The sequence below is a fragment of the Ahaetulla prasina genome, chromosome 2 (assembly GCF_028640845.1).
Source record: "Ahaetulla prasina isolate Xishuangbanna chromosome 2, ASM2864084v1, whole genome shotgun sequence".
In the NCBI taxonomy this organism is placed as follows: Eukaryota; Metazoa; Chordata; class Lepidosauria; order Squamata; family Colubridae; genus Ahaetulla; species Ahaetulla prasina.
The window spans coordinates 109,948,027-109,971,456 of NC_080540.1; the positions used below are offsets into that span (position 1 = coordinate 109,948,027).

General features: G+C 39.8%; 1 protein-coding gene across 1 annotated transcript in view; it reads left to right on the forward strand.

Annotated features, from left to right (window-relative positions):
- SLIT3 (slit guidance ligand 3) overlaps positions 1 to 23,430 on the forward strand; it is a 570,113-nt gene that overhangs the window by 337,603 nt on the left and 209,080 nt on the right. The window contains exon 7 of the mRNA XM_058174175.1: positions 17,027 to 17,098. Coding sequence (XP_058030158.1) covers positions 17,027 to 17,098 — 72 coding nt within the window. The remainder of the gene's footprint in view (positions 1 to 17,026; positions 17,099 to 23,430) is intronic.

The following is a 23,430-nucleotide window of genomic DNA, read 5'->3' on the forward strand; positions in this document are numbered from 1 at the left end:
TTTTAATAAAGACTAACTAGCTACATTTACATTTTTATCTCTTTACTCTGAATCTAAAAACATCAAATGCTGGTGTATGAGTTATATTCACTCTTCCTTCCATGTTAACAAATGGCAAGGATTTGGAGAAGTAAACTTCATTTCTAAAATATTTGGTTATGGAGGCAACAAGATAATTTCCTTTCTTCGTTTGCAAAAGTAAATGAGAGCTAGATGTTTCCTGACATCTTGCAGCACTTCTCTGGAATCGACCTCTTCTCATAGTTGGAATATGCAAAAGACACGATTTAAAAGTAATTTCCCTGACTTCACATTATATTAGATAGCTACTACATATGCTTTAGATCTTTGTTCTCTGCCATTCAAGACCCCTAGTGGTCATGTTCAGATTATAAAGATAACATTAGGAGTATGTTATATGCCGCAATGCGACACTTGATTAAGATAGGAGCTAGAACAATGCTAGCTTTGGAAGAGGATAAATATCTTCACTGCTGTGGTCAGAAGAGCTCTAAATAGGTCTTCAAACCATTTTTGGTTGTTTTTTGTTTGTTTGTTTGTTTTGCCAAAAATGAACCAAGTTGTTTCCGCAACTTTCTATCAGCAGGGGTACAAAATTAGACTACTGATGTGGTAGAGCTAGTATGCTTAAAATATAATTTTATTAGTGTTTTGCTCTTTCTACACATATAAAATGTGTCTTTTAACAGTATAGAAACTAATATATTTTATATAGCTTATCCATCTCAATTTCCTATCCAATAACATTTTATTTTATTAAATTTTTACCCTGCTGAATCCCAGCAACTCTGGGCGGTAGTTTCAGTGCATTGCCCTCGATTCTTATTACTTTAAGAAAAGTCAAAGGTAAGTATACTTTGACAGCTTTCTACAGCAGGAGATTGATTGTTTCTTCTTCTACGAATTACTTTTTCTGAATTTAAAACAATTTAAATTCTGTAGTCTCAATTAGGCTTTCCTGAAACTCAATTCCAATCCTTGTCTGTCAGATTGTATTTGAAACAATATCTAGTGGATCTAAGTTTGTTCTTCCTATAGTGGTGTGGGCTTAAGGTGCAAAAAAGTTGTATTGAAGAAATAAAGAATATGTTCTTAATTTCAGTTAATTTGATTCCATTAAAAATTAATTGGATACACGTTCTTCAAGTAATGATAATACTGTAGATACATTCTAGGTTTTAATTCCGTGCTACTTAGGTGGACTCATAAAATGGACTATAACCTTATTTATACAGGATTTCATAATTAGTAAAATTGTATTGTTCCTCTCAAGGGATGCGGTTAAATATTGGTAGACAGAATTTCACATAGTTTTATGATTGAAAAAATTATAACTTCAAAGACTTCTATTTTCAAGATGCTTTTATGACTCTCAATCTACTTACATTTATTAAAGAAAAAATAATAAAATTTCTACTTGCCTCGCTCTACCGTTTATTGTATTTTTACACACACACAAATTAAAACACTCTGATTGCATGGGAAACAGTTTGTTCTTAATGGAATTTTCATTGTACTCGAAGGATCAAAGAACTTACATCATCAACAAGCAATTGCTATTTTGGTTGAAGCTTTGAAAATGTTCATCTAAAAGAAGCAGGTACATTTTGTGTATTTTTATACTTTTCTCAAAAATCTGGTAGAGAAACAAAATTGTATTCAATTTTGTTATGAAGGTATTAAATTAAGATCCAAAACGTGCTCAATCAAATATAGGTTTATTCTTGTATTGTTTAAAAAAGAAATAACACTTCAGCTACTGTGTTGTCTATCTTTCAGTGCCAAGATTATGAGAAAACTGTAATTCACCCAAGTTATTAGATATATCAGAGGAAAGCCTCTATGTCAACGAAGAAGGGCAACGAATGCTCTTATATATAAAAAGAAAACATGTGAGACATTGAAACTGAAATATTTGTGGGGGAAAATATTGCTTGAACCATTTTCATTGAATAAATTATATGTGAGAAATGCATGTTGTTTGTAAGGATGCAACTAATAGCAAAGTTTTATTACCATGACTACTATCTGAATGCAATATATTTAGAAAAAATGATAGTGCCATGATCTCAAAAGAATGTGTATCATTAAAGCTATGCATTTAAGACCCAACTGAAGAAACTTGGACTTTGTTGTTGTAATGTGTACTAGTTCGGTATTGAAAAACATTTAGTCATTTGGATCTTAATGAAAACTATCAAAAATATTGAAATTATTATTTTTTCTATAAAATAAGCTTACCATACTAACAAATCTTTTTTCACAACCTTTTTTTCCTCTTTCTCTTATAATTCTAAAAGGGTGATAAGGGTTTTTTTAATCATTGTTATTATGATTTGTTACAAATATTGCAACTTGGGGAAAGATAGAACATTGTTAAACTGCAATAAAAGTAAGATAATATTTTTATTTTGGGTCTAAGTTACACTTAGATTCATTTTAATGCTAATATTATTTAAGACGAGCACTAATAGTCTGTCAACATGATATACATAACAAATTGAGATAAAAATCCTGCTATTGCTACTTTACTATTAAATTAAATTTACTACTTTACTACTAAATAAAAATGTCAAATTAATTAAAATTCAGCTGTAAGTCATCATAAGCAGTTTGGGATATAATTTTGTGCCTGTTCCTTTGGGAATTATGAACTAATAACTAGCAAAAATAGGATAATTCCTTTTTTTTCACTTCGTTCCCATTTCTGTAGTCTGTTAGTTCCTAAATTTTATGTCATGTTTTGGATATTCCCATCTGAGATTCCCAGCTTTGTCTTTGCTGATGTTTAGGTCTCTTCTTACATCTTGCTCTCCTGACTTCTTTTGTTTTTTTCAACATTACTATCTTGGTTGGAGTATACAAAAATTTGCTGCTGTTTCTAATATCAAATTCCACTGACTAAAATGACAAGCTTGTTTTGCTAATAGGTGAAATCATGGAATAAAACTTTTTAAAAAAAAAAAAAAAGAAGCAGCTTATACATAGTTTTATTCATTATGTGTGCGTAACATAAAGAAATAAATTGAGAAAAATAATATTAATACAAAGGTTTAAAATCCCAATTTGAACCGAGAGAAAAACATCATGGGAACAGGTTGCTTTCTATTCACTGATACAGTTTAAGAAGATATTGCAAAGAAAGAAATGAAAAAGAAAAAATATGTCTATAACTACAGACATCAGTGTTGCAAAGGCTGGCTTTCTTTGAGCATTAGCCTGGTTAAATACACCTTTTCTGTAACTTCTGAAGAGAACTTTGTTCTCCATTTCTTTCCTTCCATATCTGTTGCTATTCCTCTCTCCTTGCCCTTATCTAATTTTTACTCACTTTCTTTCCTCTTTTGTTTCCTCCCTTCACCTCTCTTTCCCTTTATCCCAATCACCATCATATATTTTTCTTCATGGTTTTTTTTTTCTCTTGCTTTTCTTGGAAGGAGAAATGAGAATAGGAGCATGTATTCCATGGTTTTTGTGTTTGTGTGAAAAAAGGCAATGTTAATCAATATTGCAAATAGTTAAGGTACTAAAATAGGAGTGAGGGAAATATATATTTTATTTATTAAATTTATATGAGATCCTAGTTCTAGACCTCCCATAGATACAGAAGCCACCTGGATCATTCTCTTTTAGCTCTAGAGTGGAACATTGAAAAACAGCTTTCTACCAATTCATGCTGGATCAAAGAGATAGATTATGACCATTCAATGAGGAGTCGTTTGTTCCTTAATTCAGGCTTCTACTAATAACTCTCTCATACTTTTTCTCTTTCTATCAATCTTGTCCTTGGAATGTATTTCTAGAATTCCCAAAGGTGCTTTTTCCAAAAGGTATCTGGACTTTCTTTGTTTTTGTTTTTTTGTTTTGTCTCTGAAAAAACCCAAAGAAGCTTCTTGGATGAGAAGTGAAACATTTTTAAAGAAAAAAAACCAAGAATAGAATAACAGAGTTGGAAGAGACTTCTAGTCCAACCCCCTGCTGAGGCGGGAAACCCTATACCATTTCAGACAAATGGTTATCCAATCTCTTCTTAAAAATGTTCAGTGTTGGAGCATTTACAACTTCTGGAGGCAAGTGAAGAAAGTCTAATTTACCTTTTAAACAAAGCACTTTGTGACAATCTTGATATGGATGATTGAGAATCTCCATAGACTATTTCTAGAAGGCATATATATGCATGTACATGTATGCATACAACAATCTACTGGATGGGCAAGGACATCAGCTAGAACTTTCAGCACAGGTTGACATAAAAGCTGGGCATTACAGTGGATGTTGTCATTTATTTATTTTTTTTGAATTTATATCCTGCCCTTCTCCGAAGACTAAGGGCGGCTTACACTGTGTTAAGCAATAGTCTTCATCCATTTGTATATTATATACAAAGTCATCTTTTATTGCCCCCAACAATCTGGGTCCTCATTTTACCTACCTTATAAAGGATGGAAGGCTGAGTCAACCTTGGGCCTGGTGGGACTAGAACCTGCAGTAATTGCAAGCAGCTGCTGTTAATAACAGACTGCATTAGTCTGTTGCTGTTGTTTACTCTTGGGAGGGAGCTAAATTCAGGGTCAATTTTTCAGGAAATGACAATATTGAGATAAAAGTAATATGTGAGTTTGGTGTGACTTCTTAAGCATGGCTTTGAAGTTTTGATAATAACTATACAGAAGCAGTCTGTATTCCAAATGTATATAAAAAGGCAGATTTATTCTAATATTTATAGTTATCAAATCCAAACCAGGTCTGTTTCATTGCACTAAGGACAATTTGTTTTAAAAATTCATCATTAATAGGAATAAATGATAAAATATATTTTACAACTTTGAAATACCGTATATACTCGAATATAAGCCGATCCGAGTATAAGCCGAGGTCCCCAATTTTACCCCAAAAACTGGGGTAAACTGGGGACTCGAGTATAAGCCGAGGGTGGGAAATGAGGCACCTACCGGTTGGGGAAACCTCCTCCTCAGCTGAGAAGGCTGGCGGCTCCCCGCCCGCCCTCTCACTGCACCGCAGGGCTTCCGTCCGGTAAAATGTGAAAAAGAAAAAAACTCGAGTATAAGCCGATCCGAGTATAAGCCGAGGGCTTTAAAAAAAACAAAACTCGAGTATAAGCCGATCCGAGTATAAGCCGTATAGACCCGAGTATAAGCCGAGGGGATGTTTTTCAGCACAAAAAATGTGCTGAAAAACTCGGCTTATACTCGAGTATATACGGTAATTTAGCAAGGATGTTCTCAAAATCTAAAAGAATTAAACAGATACCCAATTATATACATACCCAATTATATGTGACTCCAAGTTCTATGTGTGATATATTTAGGAAATAAAGTCTTACAACTACATAAAGGAATAAAACCATCAGTTTCCTATCATATTAAGGAATTAAATTCTAATATAATCAAGTTATATTGATTGTGGATTTATGTAGCTTATAAGATAGTGATTGGTAGGTAATGGAACTGGTTTTAAAATCATTCTCTCCTTTACATTATAAAAGCTGGGTGAATTGTCAAATTAAAGTGTTCAGGTATCTTTAATATATAGAGCAGATAAAAATTTGGTTCCTCCTTTGGTCACAGTCAGTAGTAAGAAACCTGCAGAGAAACTTAAAAAATGTCAAATCTATGGACACACAAATAACATGTCTTATTAAAGTAAATTACCTTAAACTGCTTAAGTTGAATATATGATAAGTGTGGTATTTTGTTGTTCTAAGCAAAACACAAAGCTTGTATCAACACAAGCATTGTTGAACCAATTATTTAGCTTTTAACAAATGGTACAGAAATGTTCCCTTTCACCTAACTAAAACAAATACAATATATCACTTCTTTTTCCTCAAAGAAGAGCAGTAGCTTGCATTAGACTTATTTCTAAATATGACAGGTAATAAGTAAGTGCATACATCCTCTCACATTTACAAATGACTTATTAGAAAGCAAATAAAGATGCATAGGCTGTGTATTGTTTCTGTTCTGCCTAGTGCTTGTGTTTCAGTATTCCTTTACAGATTAAAATGTTGCTGATGGTTGTAATAGAGCCAAATGCCATATACAGTCCTAGTGCTATTATCCAGGGGCTTGAATGGATAACAGCTCTTTGGTAATTATGCTAGATGCTCATTAGTGCTGAACAAGCACTAATCAAAAATTTAATCTACCATATCATTTGTCAATTTGATTAGTTGTTTGGGGTAATCGGCTTCAGAAATAAAATGCAACAGAAAATTCAATGCTGTTATATTCATGAAACAAGTCTTTCTTTAACTCTTACCCAACTCCTTTGAGAGGAAGGAGTTATAAAATATCTTTCTGTTCAAAACTGGTATACGGGAAGTAAATTGTACATATTTTATTGATGCATAGACATTTCCTTTGAGTAAAATCTTTGAACGTATCACTCTTTCAAGAGGAAATAGACCTATTTGCATCATAAATTATGGCTTCGGAAGCATGTGAAATCATTACTAACAGATCTTCGTATGATACCACAAAGTCATTGTAAACTTGTTTCAACACAATATCAGTCTTGTATTAGTATTGTCAACTCTCACATAGTTTAATACAGGCAAAGAAAATATTCCTTGATATCACTGCTGAAAAATTTAATTCTTGACCGTGACATGGAATAATTTTCAAAGACTATAATATGTCATAACATGTTTATAATTAGAAAGCTGTAACACTCAACTATATTACGCCTGGATGGCTTAGACTTGTTTGTGTTGCTTTATCCATCTAAGAGCAATGGAATTGTCATGTTCCTTTTAATTATATTTAGTGGAGCAAATTTGACAGTTTATTCACTCCCTGGGAATCAGTCCTGATGTTTTCACTGGCAACTATATGTAAATATACTTGTCTTTCAGTCTTTCACTATTAGTCATTTGCTCACCAAGATGTAATATTTTTATTACTTTTGGGAAAGTTGAGAGAAGTAGAGGAAATCATGCTTGGCATGGCTAGGAAGAAGTAGAAGAAGAATGGAATAATAATAGATAAGGGAAATGGGAGTGATTATGAAGATAACAGAAATGGCCTTAGAAGAATTATGAGTTGATGACCAAGGATGTTTTTTTTAAAAAAAAATATTTGAAAAACTTACGTAGCTTTTACATCGCAATCCTGAGTGATTCATAGAAATCAATAAAGACAACAATAATAATAACAAATAACCTCTCCCACGAAGTGCCAGACCAATCAACTTCTTAACCTTCTGATTCAGCTCCTATCCTAGCCCAATGCTTGAAGTAAGAATCAGAGCTTCACCACTATACTTTGACTGTCAAGTGGAAGGTTTTATAAAAGTCTGGTGCAACTAGAGAGAAGGCATGCCTCCAAAGTCCCATCATGGATGACAGCATTGAAGAACATGGATTTGGTATAGCTCCTGTCTATTCAAGTGAGACAGGCAGATATCCTTTCTTTTTTTCTTCAAAATTTTTTATTTTCCATAATAATTCCCACAATTTGACCAGTGTACAATACAATCACTTATCCAACAATCAATCCTATACTCAAATTATACTCCATCAGGGCTGCTCGACCGCCACTCCCTCCCTTAATCCTTTCTACCCTTCTCATCCTTCTTTGACTTTCCCCACCATCCTTCTCCTCGCTTTCCTACTTCCCCACCTCTTTCCCACTTCTCACTACCATCCTTTCTAACCCTCTATCTTCTCCTTCTTCTTCTCCTCCTATCTTTTCTTCTCCCTCCCTTCTTTCCTACCTCCCTACCTCCCTACCTACTTTCTTCCTTCTTTTACTCCTCTTTCCTTACCCTTTCCCTTCGGGAGTGGTTACCGAGCAGTCCCGACTTTACACCATTCCAACTTGTTTAATTCTACCATTATACCTGTACAATGGCAATCAATCAATTTATAATCTTCCCCTTCCCCCCCCCCCCGCCATTTCCCTCCTCCCCACCCCGAGACTTCCCAGAACAGAATACAGGGTATTGTAACTAACAAACATAATCTAAAATATAACATAAAACATATTCCATTTCACACCATCACACCATCACACTATCAATTCCCTTCTTTCTTAAACTCTAATACATAGCAATTCCTAACTTCACTCAAAAACTAATTGATATTTTTTAATCTGATACTTATTTTGAATATAATCAATCCACTTTCTCCATTCCAAAATATATTTTTCTTGTGTACAGTCTTTCAAGTAGGCAGAAATTTTTGCCATTTCTGCTAAATTTGATACTTTACTAATCCATTCTCCAATTGTAGGTAAGTCTTCTTTCTTCCAATATTGTGCAATCAATAGTCTTGCAGCAGTTATTAAATTCAAAATCAGTTTTGTCTCTATAACAGTGCAATCTGGAATTATTCCTAATAAAAAGAACTGTGGAACAAACTTGATCTTCTTTTTCAAAATGTTCTGCATAATCCACTATATTTTAATCCAAAAGGCTTTAACTTTTTTGCAAGTCCACCATATATGATAGTAGGTAGCATCCTCACAATCACATCTCCAACATTTTGCTTTCACATTTGGATACATTCATGTATGTTTTTTACATGAAGTAAAGTTTTTTAGGATCTAAATGCCATCTATAAAACATTTTATAAAAATTTTCTCTTAAATTTTGTGCTTGCATAAATTTAACATTCCTCACCCAAATTTTTCCCCATGTTTCTAACATTATAGGTTGTTGAAAATTTTGTGCCCATTTTACCATACAATCTTTAACCAACTCCATTTCTGAATCAATTTCAACCAATACATTATATAATCTCTTTATATGCTGTTGACCTTGATCTTTTATTTGTTTTACCAAATTATCATCACTTTGCCTTATACCAATTTTCTGATCTATTTTCCATCTAGATTGCAATTGTCCATACTGGAACCATGTATAATTTCTCCCTTCATGCCTCAATTTCTCCCTAGATTTTAACTGTAATTCCCCTTTTTCCATAGTCAAAAGGTCTTTGTAAGTGATAACCTCCATTTTTTGTAATATATTTATATTCTCTATCATATGTCTGGGGATGGTCCATATTGGTATCTTTCCATCTAACTTATATTGATATTTTTTCCAAACCTCAACAAAACACTTCTAACCATATTATTCTTAAATGTCTTATCAATTTTCTTGTCATATATTACATATGCATGCCATCCATATAACAAACCATAACCTTCTATATTCAAAATCCTTTCCTCTGTTAAATTAATCCAATCAGAAATTAAAGCTAAAACAACTGCATCATAGTACAATTTCAAGTTAGGCATTTTTAAACCCCCTCTTTCCCTAACGTCTTGCATTATTTTTAACTTTATTCTCGGTTTTTTACCCTTCCATACAAAATTATTAATCCCTTTTTGCCATTCTTGTAAATTTGCATCTTTCTTCAATATTGGAATCATTTGAAACAAAAATAAAAATCTAGGCAAAACATTCATTTTTATAGCTGCCACTCTTCCCAACAATGATAATTGTAACTTCTTCCATTTCTCCATTTCTTTAATTACTTTTCCCCACAATACCTCATAATTATTTTTATATAATTTTACATTCGATGCTGTAATATATACTCCTAAGTATTTAACCTTTTTAACTACTTCATATCCAGTTATTCTTTCTAGTTCTTCCCTCTGATGTGTATTCATATTTTTAATTATCATTTTTGTCTTCTGTTGATTCACTTTAAACCCAGATACCTTACTATACTGATCAATTGTCTCCTTCAGATATACAGCTGAATGTATTGGTTGAGATAAAGAAACAACCAGATCATCTGCAAACGCTCTTAATTTATAATCTTGATTTTTAATTCTAATTCCTTTTATTCGATCTAAACCACATATATTACTCAATAATATTGATTATCCGCCTCAATTAATGTTGCAGATAAATTACTCTTTATATAAACAACTAGTCCATTCTTCTTTTCTGTAGCAGATGCAACAAAATGTATTCCCAATTTTGAATTTATCAAATATTTCTGGTCTAATGTTCTAATATGTGTTTCTTGTAAACATACAATGTCATTTTTCAACAAGAAAATTTTTTTTCCCTTCTTCAACAAGAGGGACGGGATGACCCCCTGCAGGGACGAGCCGAGGAGTTTAACGGTTATCTATACAATAAAATCGTTCAGCTTCGTGATGGCTTGGATCATGATTGCGATGATTCAGCCGAGGCGGCAGAGACTCGTCTTGTTGAGGTTATTTGGGATGAGTTTGAGTCTGTGGCTCTCGAGGACGTGGACAGGTTGCTGGGGAGGTTGAATGCAACTACGTGTTTACTGGACCCGTGCCCTTCCTGGTTAGTACTGGCTGTTCAGGAAGTGACACGAGGCTGGCTCCAGGGGATTATAAATGCTTCTTTGGTTGAAGGGGCTTTCCCAACCGCCTTGAAGGAGGCGGTGGTGAGACCTCTCCTGAAGAAGCCTTCCCTGGACCCAGCTATTTTGGGTAATTATCGTCCAGTCTCCAACCTTCGCTTTTTAGCGAAGGTTGTAGAGAGTGTGGTTGCATGGCAGCTTCCCGGCACCTGGAGGAAGCTGTCTATCTAGACCTGCTCCAGTCCGGCTTCCGACCCGGTTACAGCACGGAGATGGCTTTGGTCATGGTGGATGACCTCTGGAGGGCCAGGGACAGGGGCTGTTCCTCTGACTTGGTCCTATTAGACCTCTCAGCGGCTTTTGATACCATCGACCATGGTATCTTGCTGCGCCAGTTGGAGGGGTTGGGAGTGGGAGGCACCGCCATCGGTGGTTCTCCTCCTATTTCTCCGACCGGTCGCAGACGGTGTTGACAGGGGGGCAGAGGTCGTCCTCAAGGTGCCTCACTTGTGGGGTACCGCAGGGGTCGATTCTCTCGCCTACCCTGTTCAACATCTACATGAAGCCGCTGGGTGAGGTCATCAGTGGTTTCGGGGTGAGTTATCATCTGTACGCTGATGATACTCAGCTGTACTTTTCCACCCCGGACCACCCCAACGAAGCGGTCGAAGTGCTGTCCCGGTGCCTGGAAGCCGTACGGGTCTGGATGGGGAGAAACAGACTCAAGCTCAATCCCTCAAAGACGGAGTGGCTGTGGATGCCGGCACCCCGGTACAGTCAGCTGCACCCGCAGCTGACTGTTGGGGGCGAGTTAGTGGCCCCAAAGGAGGTGGTTCGCAACTTGGGCGTCCTCCTGGATGGTCGGCTGTCCTTTGATGAACATCTGGCGGCCACCAGGAGGGCCTTTACCAAGTTCGCTTGGTTCGCCAGTTGCGTCCCTTCCTTGACCGGGATGCCTTATGCACGGTCACTCACGCCTGGTTACGCCTCGGCTGGATTATTGCAATGCTCTCTACATGGGCTGCCTTGAGGTGCATCCAGAGGCTGCAGTTAGTCCAGAATGCAGCTGCGCGAGTGGTAACGGGAGCCGTTCGTGGCTCCCATGTAACACCACTGCTCCGTAGTCTGCACTGGCTTCCTGTAGTCTTTCGGGTGTGCTTCAAGATTCTGGTTACCACCTTTAAAGTGCTCCATGGCTTAGGACCCGGGTACTTACGAGACCGCCTGCTGCTACCTTATGCCTCCCACCGACCAGACGCCTCACAGAGAGGGCCTTCTCAGGGTGCCATCCGCCAAACAATGTCGGCTGGCGGCCCCCAGGAGTAGGGCCTTCTCTGTGGGAGCACCAACACTCTGGAACGAACTCCCCCCTGGCTTACGTCAAGTGTCTGATCTTCGGACCTTTCGTCGTGAGCTTAAAACATATTTATTCATTCAAGCAGGACTGGCATAAATAGTTGTTTTTAAATTGGGGTTTTAATAATATTTTAAATTTTTAAATGTTTTAATTATCGGCCGCATAGTAATAGTTCATTTTAAATTATTTTAATTGTATATATTCTGTGTTTTATTTTGGCTGTACACCGCCCTGAGTCCTTCGGGAGAAGGGCGGTATAGAAATTTAATAAAATAAAATAAAAAAATAAAAAATAAATTTTTAAATTGCTTCAAATAATGAAATATCTTTCTTCTCTTTTGTGGTGAGTTTAATCCATTAACATTCCAAGATAAAAGTCTAATTGCCATTATCAGCAATTGGAAACTTTTGAAGCACCAGCCGCAAATCATATCTTTCTTTGGGCCTTGCTCTTCCCACTGTTTCCGTCTTGGTAATAGCAGATTGAGCCTGTTGAGCCTTTTCTTCTTGTTCCTTGCGTTTAACAGCCGCTCTTGTCATCCTTGGCTCTTTTGGAATCTCTGATCCCATCTTAGACACATCCAACGCTTGTAAAAAGTCTTCTTCCATTACTATCACTTCTTTTTCTTTAATTTCGCCTTCCTTTCTCCTGCCATCCGGAGATGGTGGACTTCCAGCTTTGAGCACATAAGCATAAACCTCTCGTGCTTTACTGACTGTATTAAGACGATGTGTTTTCCCTTCATAGTAAACTATTATACCAGTTGGGATGTCCCATCTATACTCAATCTGACATTTTTTAAGTTCGTTCACCAAAAAAGCGAACTCCTTCCTACCTCTCAACATTTTGGGGGGAATTTCCTTTAGTATTAAAATATCTTGACCAGCCGCTTGAATCTTGTCTCCTTTAAAAGAAGCTTGTAAAATCTCATTTCTCACTGTTCTAGTAGTAAAATAAATAACAATGTCTCTCAGAAGATTTCTTTGCCTTGCTATCCAGGAATTCACACGATAAATTTTATCAATATGAAAAGCCACATCTGCTGGCCGAACTGCCAAAATCTCTGCAAAGGCCTCAGAAAAAATTTGCTTCAAATTCTCTTGTCTATATTCTTTCAGGCCACATATTCATAAAGCAAGTTCCATAGCTCTATATTGTACCAAAACAATTTCATCATCAACTTTATCCATTTTACTTTGAACTACCTCAATCTTATTTTCCAATTTTAAATTAGCTTTCTTTATTTCTTCTACTTCCTGCTCCAGTAAAATCACATTTGATGCCAGACCCTGTACTGCTGACACCAATCCTTCTTTGACTTCTTTATTTCCAATTTGAATTTCTAGCATCTGTTTTTTCATCTCTGACATTTCTTCTGTAATTAATTTAAATTTATCTTCTATCTGAGAAGTTTGCCAATTCATAGCATCATTAAGAGATTCTTTCATAAAATCTTTCAGATTATCCTGAAGTGCTTCCAAATTTAGTGATTTTGTATCTGCTGTATGTGCTGGAGAGACTCCCGGTGTTGATGTTCCTGGGGTTTTTGTAACAGTTGTCTTTAATTGTTTTGCTGCCATCTCTTAAAATTTCTCTTTAACTTAATGTTACGTATAAATCTTCTAAGTCTTTTTTTTAAAAAAAACAGTCTCAATATCTCTTCTCCCTTCTCATTACAATGTTTTAAAAAATCTCCAGCTGGCCTTCAGCAATAAACAGCAAACAGTGAGAATTGTAACACTTTCGTTTTCAGCTGCGTAGCTCATTAAAGAACAACCGCCATTTTCGCTTTAAAGTCAACTCCAAAACTTAAAAAAAAAATAACAGGGAATTGATTAATTACTTGCTTTTATAGTTAGAGCTGTCCTGTTTCTGTTCAGTCCGGTATTTTCTTCTTTAAGTTAAAATTGGTCCCGGCAGTTGGTCGCGGCAATTAGGTCTGTTAAAGCAGGAAGAAAGCCTCAGATCTGGAGCGCTTTGAAGTTCTGAGGGGGCTTAACCCTTCCAGCCCCCTAGTGTCTTCCAGGAGTTCTAGGGAAGCTCTACCTCTGCTTCTTCGCTCACCTCCTCTTCTTTGCCCGAAGAGGGGGAATTTCGAACCGCTGGACAGCTGATTGTCGCTGTCTTAGCAGTCCAACACGATCCAGAGGTTGGTGATCAAACAGAGATCACCTCCATTGCCAACGGAGCCAACCAGGAAATCAGACAGGCAGATATCCTTGATGGTATGTTGCAGTTTACATAATAGTACTATAATTCAGGCAAAAGGGTGAGATACCCAGAATTTGCACGTGCCTCCATTCTGAACAAGTTTGGGATTCCAAAAGGTTGGGATTCCAAAAGAAACACAGTTTCATGTAGAGTACCTTGCAATAATCTAGTTGGGAGAGGACTACATGGGCCTATCAAAGTTTTGAGATCAAACAAACAAACAAAAAATCAGTAGTACTGTTACCAGTCTTCAAACTCACAGTTATTTATTTATTTAGCATTTTTATATATCTGCCATCTCATTAAAAACAACTCTGGGTGGCAATCAACAACAGTTATACTGTATAAGTCTTATGGAAAGAGCACCATTAAAGGGCACTATAATAGATCTCCAATAATACTGGAGCAAAACTTCACATACTGACTTCTGTCTTGTTCCACACGGTAGGATAATCATCTGGACCAGGAAGTTTGACAACTGTTATTGATTTAGTATTGTCTTTTTTTAAGATAACCCAATTGTTTGTTCATGTGTAATCTTACAAAGATCTACTTAAAATAAAAAACTTAATTTCTTCCTTGGTTGTATTTATAGCACTTTATAATAACAGACTATTATGCAATAACAATATAAATACAAAGTTATTGTCTTATTGACTCAAAATTATTCTAAAGCTTACTCTGGGCATCTTTAATAATGGAGGTTCAGTAATTTATTAACATGAGTTTCACCTTGTTCTGGCTACCTTTGTTTTATACAAGTTTATGAATATTCTCTTACAGTTATTATGGTTCTATTTAGCACTCATAAATCTTTATGTAATTTTGTTAGGTTATCTTTCATAAGTGCTCAAAACTTCTATTTTTTTCCCCTTGGAATTTTCTTATTCTTGTTTCTGTTGAACACTTTCAATTTTAAAAACTTTTATAGTATTTATTTTATAATGGACCTAATCTTTCTTAGCTGTGAAGTTCTTAGTGCTGATTGAGTTTGGTTTTCTTGCAGATATTTCATTCCCCAACTAGGTAATATCTTCAGTGCATTTCCTTAGCTATTTTGAGATCAGCTGCAATTGCTAGTAGTAGTAGTAGTAGTAGTAATTATTATTATTATTATTATTATTATTATTATTATTATTATTATTATTATTATTATTATTATTATTATTATTATTTAATTTTTATACCGCCCTTCTCCCGAAGGACTCAGGGTGGTTCACAGCCAGATAAAAACAACAATTAATGAATACAATATAAGTAAAACAATAATTAAAAAACTTATTCAAATTGGCCCCAATTTAAAATACATTTAAAACCATAAAACCATTTAAAATTTAAAACCCAATAATAAAATTCTAAAAAATTCTATGCCAGGTCTGCGCGAAAAAATAGGTATGTCTTCAGCTCGCGGCGGAAGATCCGAAGGTCAGGAAGTTGTCGAAGTCCTGGGGGAAGTTCATTCCATAGGGTAGGAGCCCCCCACAGAGAAGGCCCTTCCCCTGGGGGCCACCAGCCGACATTGTTTGGCTGACAGCACCCTGAGGAGCCCCTGGTATTATCTGGTAAAATAAAGATATCTGTATTGACAAGAAAATACACCCAAAGAATCATTCATATACTAAGCTTCCTTACATTGAATTATGAACACTATGAAATATTCTAGTTCTTCCATATCTTTCCCCCCCCCTCTTACTTGAAAGTCTTATAACAGGCAATGCTAAAGGTTGAACTTGTAACCTCCCTGATTTCTTATATATGAGTTATAAATAAGGATTATTAATGAAAAATCATTGATGATGGCTTATAACATTAAATAATCTAGACCAGTTGGATGGCTTTGCTTTCACTAGTCATCTATATGTTATTGAATTAAAACAGGAACTTTTCTATTTTGATTCTCACTTTCGGATTATTTTCACACTCATTTAAATGTGGTTGCACAAAAACCAATAAAGAAAAAAATGATATTCCAAAAATATATTACAACTACCAAGAAATTCATTAAATAAATGTGATTGGAGTGGAAATCTCTTGTTTTGTTAATAAGGATATCTTAATTAAATAATCTGATGTTGAACACAGAAGAATTGTTCAGTTGATGGTTTGTCTTAAACATTTTTCTTTATTGTTTTCCTAAATATGAAATCTATACATAATTGTTCCTCTTACATTATATTCTGCCAGAATACGGTTGAAGTGTACTTTCAAACAGACTCGCCTAGTCACGTGCAGTCTGCCTCTAAATATTATATCTTGGATACTCATACGTTTGTTTCTTTTGGTCACTGTTGGAAAAAAAATGATGTTCCAGGACTACAAATTAAACATTTGTTGGCAATGCAATTCATATGAGGATAGACTTCTAATTGGAAGCACAAAAGACTGTCTTTTAGCCTTTACACAAGGGTAACTATCTGATTTGTATCTTAATTATAATGTTTCTATTCAAATATTAGCCTACTCCACTTGACCTCTCTCTGATTTGTTATTACAGTAGTTCTAAGTATAAGTAAGAACATAAAAAGAGTGTTGTTTATTCAGTTAAAGATCTTTATCCAGAATACTATCCACAGTGGTTAGCCTAATGACTTTAAGAAGTCCACTAGCATATCCTCACCCCTCCTACTTGTGTTCCTCAGCAATTGATATTCAAAAGCTACATTCCCAATAAAGGAAGCCAAATCATTAGCTTAGGACTGAAATTTAGTACAGAGGTGGGGATGGAGAAGATCCCAAAATTATATCTCCTTTGGTCATAGGCTTAGTATATAGAATATAGAAACAGAACGTATGCTGGTTCTGTTTTCCTTCTTTACAATTCACTTTTGTTATTGGTAGTATATTATATTTACATTACATGCATTACAGTCACTCCAATGAAGAGTATTTTATTTTAATCAAAAGTTAGTAATTGTGTGTTGTGCTTGAGATATTCTGAGCTCTTTTGTTTGCATGTATCTGTATGTAGTTATTGTTATTTACAAGAGAAATGCCTTTCTAAATTTGCTTCAGTTGTTCATATGTTACTTTCTTTTAACAGATTAAGGTTGGTTCCATAAATAGCACTGTCTTAATATTGCAACTGATGCCATCTGTGTTTGTTTTCCTTTCTTTATAGTACCCTCAATAACAACAACATCTCACGCATCCCTCTCACCAGCTTCAACCATATGCCAAAGATCAGAACCTTGTAAGTACTCTATCATGAATCGCTCCTGGCTTCAACTGACATATATGGTCACAGCAGTCTTTGTGTCTTGATTCATTGATGAAAACAAAGGCAATGTAATAGCTGCTTCAGAGAAAAGTGCTGTTCTTTGGTTACCCCCTTTTGTTTTTTAAGAATAGATTGCATGGAGAAACCTAACTAGAGATGAGAGTGATTACTGGAAAAGAACTGGATCTACCATTGTAGGTAGATGTTACTCAACATTTTTGTTTTCCCAGAGAAGCCAAGACCTTCATGTCAAAATGTGGAGGACTGGCTTTGTACAAGGCCAGTATTTCCAACAGTTGGTGAACTGTTTGGAAGAAGTCATATGGAAAAATATTAGGTGCTAGGTTTGTAAAAAGGAGCAGAAGATGGAACGGAATTATTCTGCATCCTTTTCCTCCTTCAGGTCTTCCACCACCACTGTTCTAGAAAATAGGACTATATCTTGGCTTCAAAAGTCCGTACAATCACCAAATCACCACCAAGACTAACTTTTTGCTGGTATCTAATGGTCACATGGATCTTTTCAGCCCATGTATGATATGGAGACTCTCAAACCATCAGAGAGCTGCAAAATAAGGATTGATGGAATTTTCTGCCTTCCCTCTCGTCTTACTTGAAGAAGTATTCCCTGAGTGGAACTCTACTCAAAAGATTAATCTTTCAGAAAAGGATTCCCAACCACAGGGTTTTCAATGTTCAGAGGCATTGCATTATTTTTAGCTGCCTTTACAATCTTTATATGTAGCTAGCTATAATATAAACACCCACTTTGATGTAGTGGTTAAAGCACCTGGCTAGAAACTGGAAAGGGGATGCAGTGGCTCAGTGGCTAAAATGCTGAGCTTGTCGATCAAAAAGTTGGCAGTTCAGCGATTCGAATCCCTAGTGCCGTGGGGTGAGCTCCCAGCTTCTGCCAACCTAGCACTTCGAAAGCACTTAAAAATGCAAGTAGAAAAATAGGGACCACCTTTGGTGGGAAGGTAACAGCTTTCCATGAGCCTTTAGCATTTAGTCATGCTGGCCACATGACCACGGGGTGTCTTTGGACAGCGCTGGTTTCTCGGCTTTGAAACAGAGATGATCACCACCCCCTAGAGTCGGGAACACTAGCACATATGTGCAAGGGGAACCTTTACCTTTACCTTTAGAAACTGGAAGGCCAGGAGCTCTAGTCCTGCTTTAAATATACAATCAACTGGATCACCTTGGGCCAATCCCTCCCTCTCCACCTAGGAAGGAGGCAGTGGCAAACAAGTTCTAAAATCTGAAAAACAGAGTAGTCAAGGCAATTGTAAGGAGTCAACACTGACTTGAAAATGCTAGAAAAACAATAAAAAATAAATTATAAATAGCTGAAATATAAATATTATTGCAATGTTGATGATGGAGTATGAGGACTATGGTAAGGATACAAAGCTAAATCAACACTTAAATCTGTATTTTTTTTAATTTTGTTGTTGTTTATGTTGCTGCATTTAGCTAGCTCCACAGTTCACAATAAGACCCAGTTTATTTAAAGTGTACTGAATTGGGGGCTGTTTTAACAATAGCATTAAGCAAAAATCAAAGAAATCATATTATTATGGGTTAATATGATTGTCTGGGAAAATGAAGTAGAACTCATCCTAAGAAATGCTGATCTATTGTCACTCAAAAACACTAAATCTTTCTTAACTTTGCATTTCCCAGATGTACAACTTCCAGATATTCTTTTTAGCCATATAGAGTGAATTTTACAATTTAATCAACACAAATGTGAACACACAGCTGAGAATAACTCGGCTTGCACAAATTATTTGGAGCAGTGCTTTGTGAAACAACAAGCACCTCTGAACCTTTTTTTCCAAGTATCTTCTCCTTCAAAGATTTATTTATTTATTTATTATTTAAATTTATATACCGCCCTATCTCCCAAAGGACTCAGGGCGGTTCACAGGCATATAAAACATCGATACACAAAATTAAAATAATCTTTAAAAAACTTATTCCAATGCCCTATCATTAAAAATAGAAATATAAATATTAAAATCAATTTAAAACCCCTATAAAATTTAAAATCTAAGCCAGTCCTGCACAGATGAATAAATGTGTCTTGAGCTCATGACGGAAGGTTGAAGGTCCGGAAGTTGACGGAGTCCTGGGGAGCTCGTTCCAGAGGGCGGGAGCCCCACAGAGAAGGCCCTTCCTGGGCGCCGCCAGACGACACTGCCTAGCTGACGGCACCCTGAGGAGTCCCTCCTGTGAGAGCGCACGGGTCGGTGAGAGGTATCTGGTCGCAGTAGGCGGTCCCAGATAACCCGGCCCTATGCCATGGAGCGCTTTAAAGGTGGTCACCAAAACCTTGAAGCGCACCGGAAGGCCACAGGTAGCCAGTGCAGCCTGCGCAGGATGGGTGTTATCACGGGAGCCACGAGGGCTCCATCTATCACCCGCAGCCGCATTCTGACTAACTGTAGCCTCCGGATGCCCTTCAAGGGAGCCCCATGTAGAGGCGTTGCAGTAATCCAGGCGAGGCGTCACGAGGCGTGGTGACCGTGCATAGGGCCTCCCGGTCCAGAAAGGCGCAACTGGCGCACCAGGCGAACCTGGTAGAACGCTCTCCTGGAGCGGCCGTCAAATGATCTTCTAGAGACAGCCGTTCATCCAGGAGGGCGCTAAGTTGCGCACCCTCTCCATCGGGGCCAGTGACTCGCCACCGATGGTCAGCCGCGGATTTAGCTGACTGTACCGGGATGCCGGCATCCACAGCCACTCCGTCTTGGAGGATTGAGCTTGAGCCTGTTTCTCCCCATCCAGACCCGTCGGCCTCCAGACACCGGGACAGCACTTGATAACCGTTGGGGTGGTCCGGTGTAGAAAAGTACAGCTGGGTGTCATCCGCATACAGCTGGTACTTCACACCGAAACCACTGATGATCTCACCCAGCGGTTTCATGTAGATGTTAAACAGAAGGGGCGAGAGAATCGACCCCTGCGGCACCCCACAAGTGAGGCGCCTCGGGGCCGACCTCTGCCCCCCTGTCAACACCGACTGCGGCCGGTCGGAGAGATAGGGGGGGAACCACCGATAAACGGTGCCTCCCACTCCCAATCCCTCCAATCGGCGCAGCAGGATACCATGGTCGATGGTATCGAAAGCCGCTGAGAGGTCTAATAGGACCAGGGCAGAGGAACAACCCCTATCCCTGGCCCTCCAGAGATCATCCACCAACAACCTGTCCATGTCCTCGGGAGCGACAGGGTCAAACTCATCCCATACAATGTCACCAAGACCGCCCTCAGCCGTCTCACCCGTATCACCGCAATCTTGGTCCAAACCATCCCGAAGCTGAACGATTTTATCGTATAGATAACCGTTAAACTCCTCAGCACGTCCCTGCAACGGGTCATCCCGCTCCCCCTGATGTAGGAGGGAGCGGGTCACCCGAAACAGGGCGGCTGGGCGGTTATCTGCCGATGCAATGAGGGAGGAGGCGTAGGTACGCCTCGCTTCCCTCATTGCCACTAGGTAAGTCCTAGTATAGGACTTCACTAGTGTCCGATCAGCTTCTGAATGGCTAGACCTCCAGGAACTCTCTAGGCGTCTTCTCCGGCGCTTCATCCCTCTCAGCTCCTCGGAGAACCAAGGGGCTGGTTGGGACCTGCGCTGGGTCAGAGGTCGCAGGCACGACCGGTCTAAGGCCCCGCGCCGCCGCCCGCTCCCAGGCCGCAACAAGTTCCTCAGCCGAGCCGTGCCAGACCCTCAGGAAATGGCCCAAGCTCCGTCCGAACCCTCCGGTCCATCAGGCGCCTGGGACGGAACCAACGTGTCGGCTCCGTCTCCCTGCGGTGGTGAATGGCGGTCAGAAAGTCCAGACGAAGAAGAGAGTGATCTGACCATGACAAAGGTTCAATGACTATTTCCTTTAAGTCCAGATCTCTCAACCACTGACCAGAGACAAAATCAAGTCCAGAGTGCCACCCCAACGTGAGTAGGGCCATCAACTACTTGGGTCAGGTCCAAGGCCGTCATGGAAGCCATGAACTCCCGAGCTACCGTCGATGACGAGCCGGACGATGGCAAGTTAAAGTCCCCACGACTAAAAGTCTGGGGTCTCAACTGCCACCCCAGCAAGCACCTCCAGGAGCTCGGGCAGGGCAGCTGTCACGTAGCAAGGAGCCAGGTACGCCACCAGCAAGCCCATCTGACATCTATGACCCCATCTCACAAAGAGGATTCGCACCCGCAATCTGAGGTACAGTGGTCTCCCTCGGCTCTAGACTCTCTAATCACAACCGCCACCCCACCACCCCTACCCTGGCCCTCGGCTGATGAAATGCTCGAAACCCGTGGGCACATCTGAACAAGGGCACGCCTTCTGGGCCCAACCAGGTCTCCGTAACGCCCATAAGGTCCGCGGCACCCCCCTGAATAAGATCGTGAATTAGGGGGGCCTTATTGGCCACGGACCGTGCATTGCATAACATCAGCCGAAGGCCAGGGCCCTGAGGATCCTGACCATCCGGGGAACGGGAGAAGTTTGAGGGCTCGGGGCGCGCGATCGCCTGTAAGCATCGAGCGCACCCCTAACACGATATGAGCCCCACTTCCGCCATATCTGCCCCTCCCCTTACCGTGGAAATAGCACCACCTCCACCAATGGAACACCGACTCCCCCCATGACCCTCGGACCCACCAACCCCCCGCCACGAGCATGCGCAGGAACTGGACTCCCCCCCGACGGGTTACCCCCAACACCCACCCCTTCCCTCCCACCCCCCAACCCAAGCCCGTCGGTTTCCCTCCCCCCCCCTTAAAATCCCCTTTAAAACTCCCCTTAAAAAATCTATTAAAACAGCCAATTAAAAAACCCCTAAGCCTCCTATTTTTCGCATGCCACCTCTCGGGGCTCCAAAGCCCGTCCTCAAGGTGGGGCCTCGATAATCTGGGGGGCCAAACCCGCGAGAGAGGGGCATCTCGCAGGGCAAGAAGGTCAGCCGCAGTAAATGTTCGCATCACTGAGACGGTCCGGCAAGGCCCATCCTGGGCTGGTCAAGTTGGCAGCAAAAGTCATAACAGATGATAAAATGACCATGACCAGTCTGTCCTGATGGGAAATAGTTCGAGATAATCCATGTGCGGTAGATGACAAAACCGCTGACTCAGTCAGTTCACCACCCCATACAAACGACCTGGGGTGGGCTAAGGAAGAAAGGGGAGAGGCACGATGGTAGGGATGTTATAAAGATGGTAAATAGTGGAGGGGTGTCCGCTGGACCCGCGGGTCTTCCTCCGGCGCTGTCACATATCCGCGCCACTAGGGCAAGGTCACAGCCACCCTGGGCCTATCGGGCCATCCGCCACTTCAGCACCGGGCAGGCCACCGCCTCCGCCTCCGCCAGGCCATCGCCACTGGAAACGCCCCCATCGCCACCGCGAGCAGGCCACTGGAGCTCCCCTAGATGAGAGGGGGACACCCGTCGCCAAATCCGCCAGCAGACCCAGGGCTCACCAGTGACAACGCCCGACGGAGAGGGAAGGGCCAGGCCGCCGCCCTCGCCACCGCAGGTTCGAAGGGCCGATGGAGCCCGGGCGGCCCTCCAGATCTTCATTCCCATCGCCACCGGAGACGCCCAAACTCCAAACCTCAACTTCCACTGGCCAAGTCTTCCAGGCAGGGGTCCAGGGGGCGCTGCCAACGCCCCCCTACCCCCCCCGCCGCCGCCGCCAAACCGCCGAAAAAGGCTGGCGGCGGCTCGGCAGGCCGCTAGGCCGCCAGGATTCCCTCTGAGGCGCCGTGACTCCGCCGTGGCTCCGGGGCTTCTCCCAACGCCCGCTGGAGTCGATACGCCCAGCCACCCTATTTACGGGTGGCTGGATCTTCCTCCATCAGGGCGGGGGCCTATGATGGTATTAAGGCCCCCCCCAGACCCAAAAAGAGCCTGGAAAGGCCCGTCGCCGCGTCCCCGATCAGCAGGGCGGCGCCATCTTGGACATGCGCAGAGGGGAGAAGGGGAGAAGATACGGCATAGCTGCTTTGAAAGTTGCCAACATTGTTTGAACATATGTACAGTAAAAGAGGCCAAGAGTGCCTCAAGAGGAACACTATTTTTGTATTCCCTTGAATACATTCATGATTCATATTTGAATGCCTTTCATTTTTATTGCTTGTAAATTATATTTGGAATTAAATATTGGTGCCATTTAATTTTAACAATGTTGAGCTCTCCTCTGTGGTTCAGTTACACATTACCAGCAACCATAATTTTAGACTATTTCTCCTCCGCACATTTAACAATGAATTCTTCTATTAGAGATTTCTGAA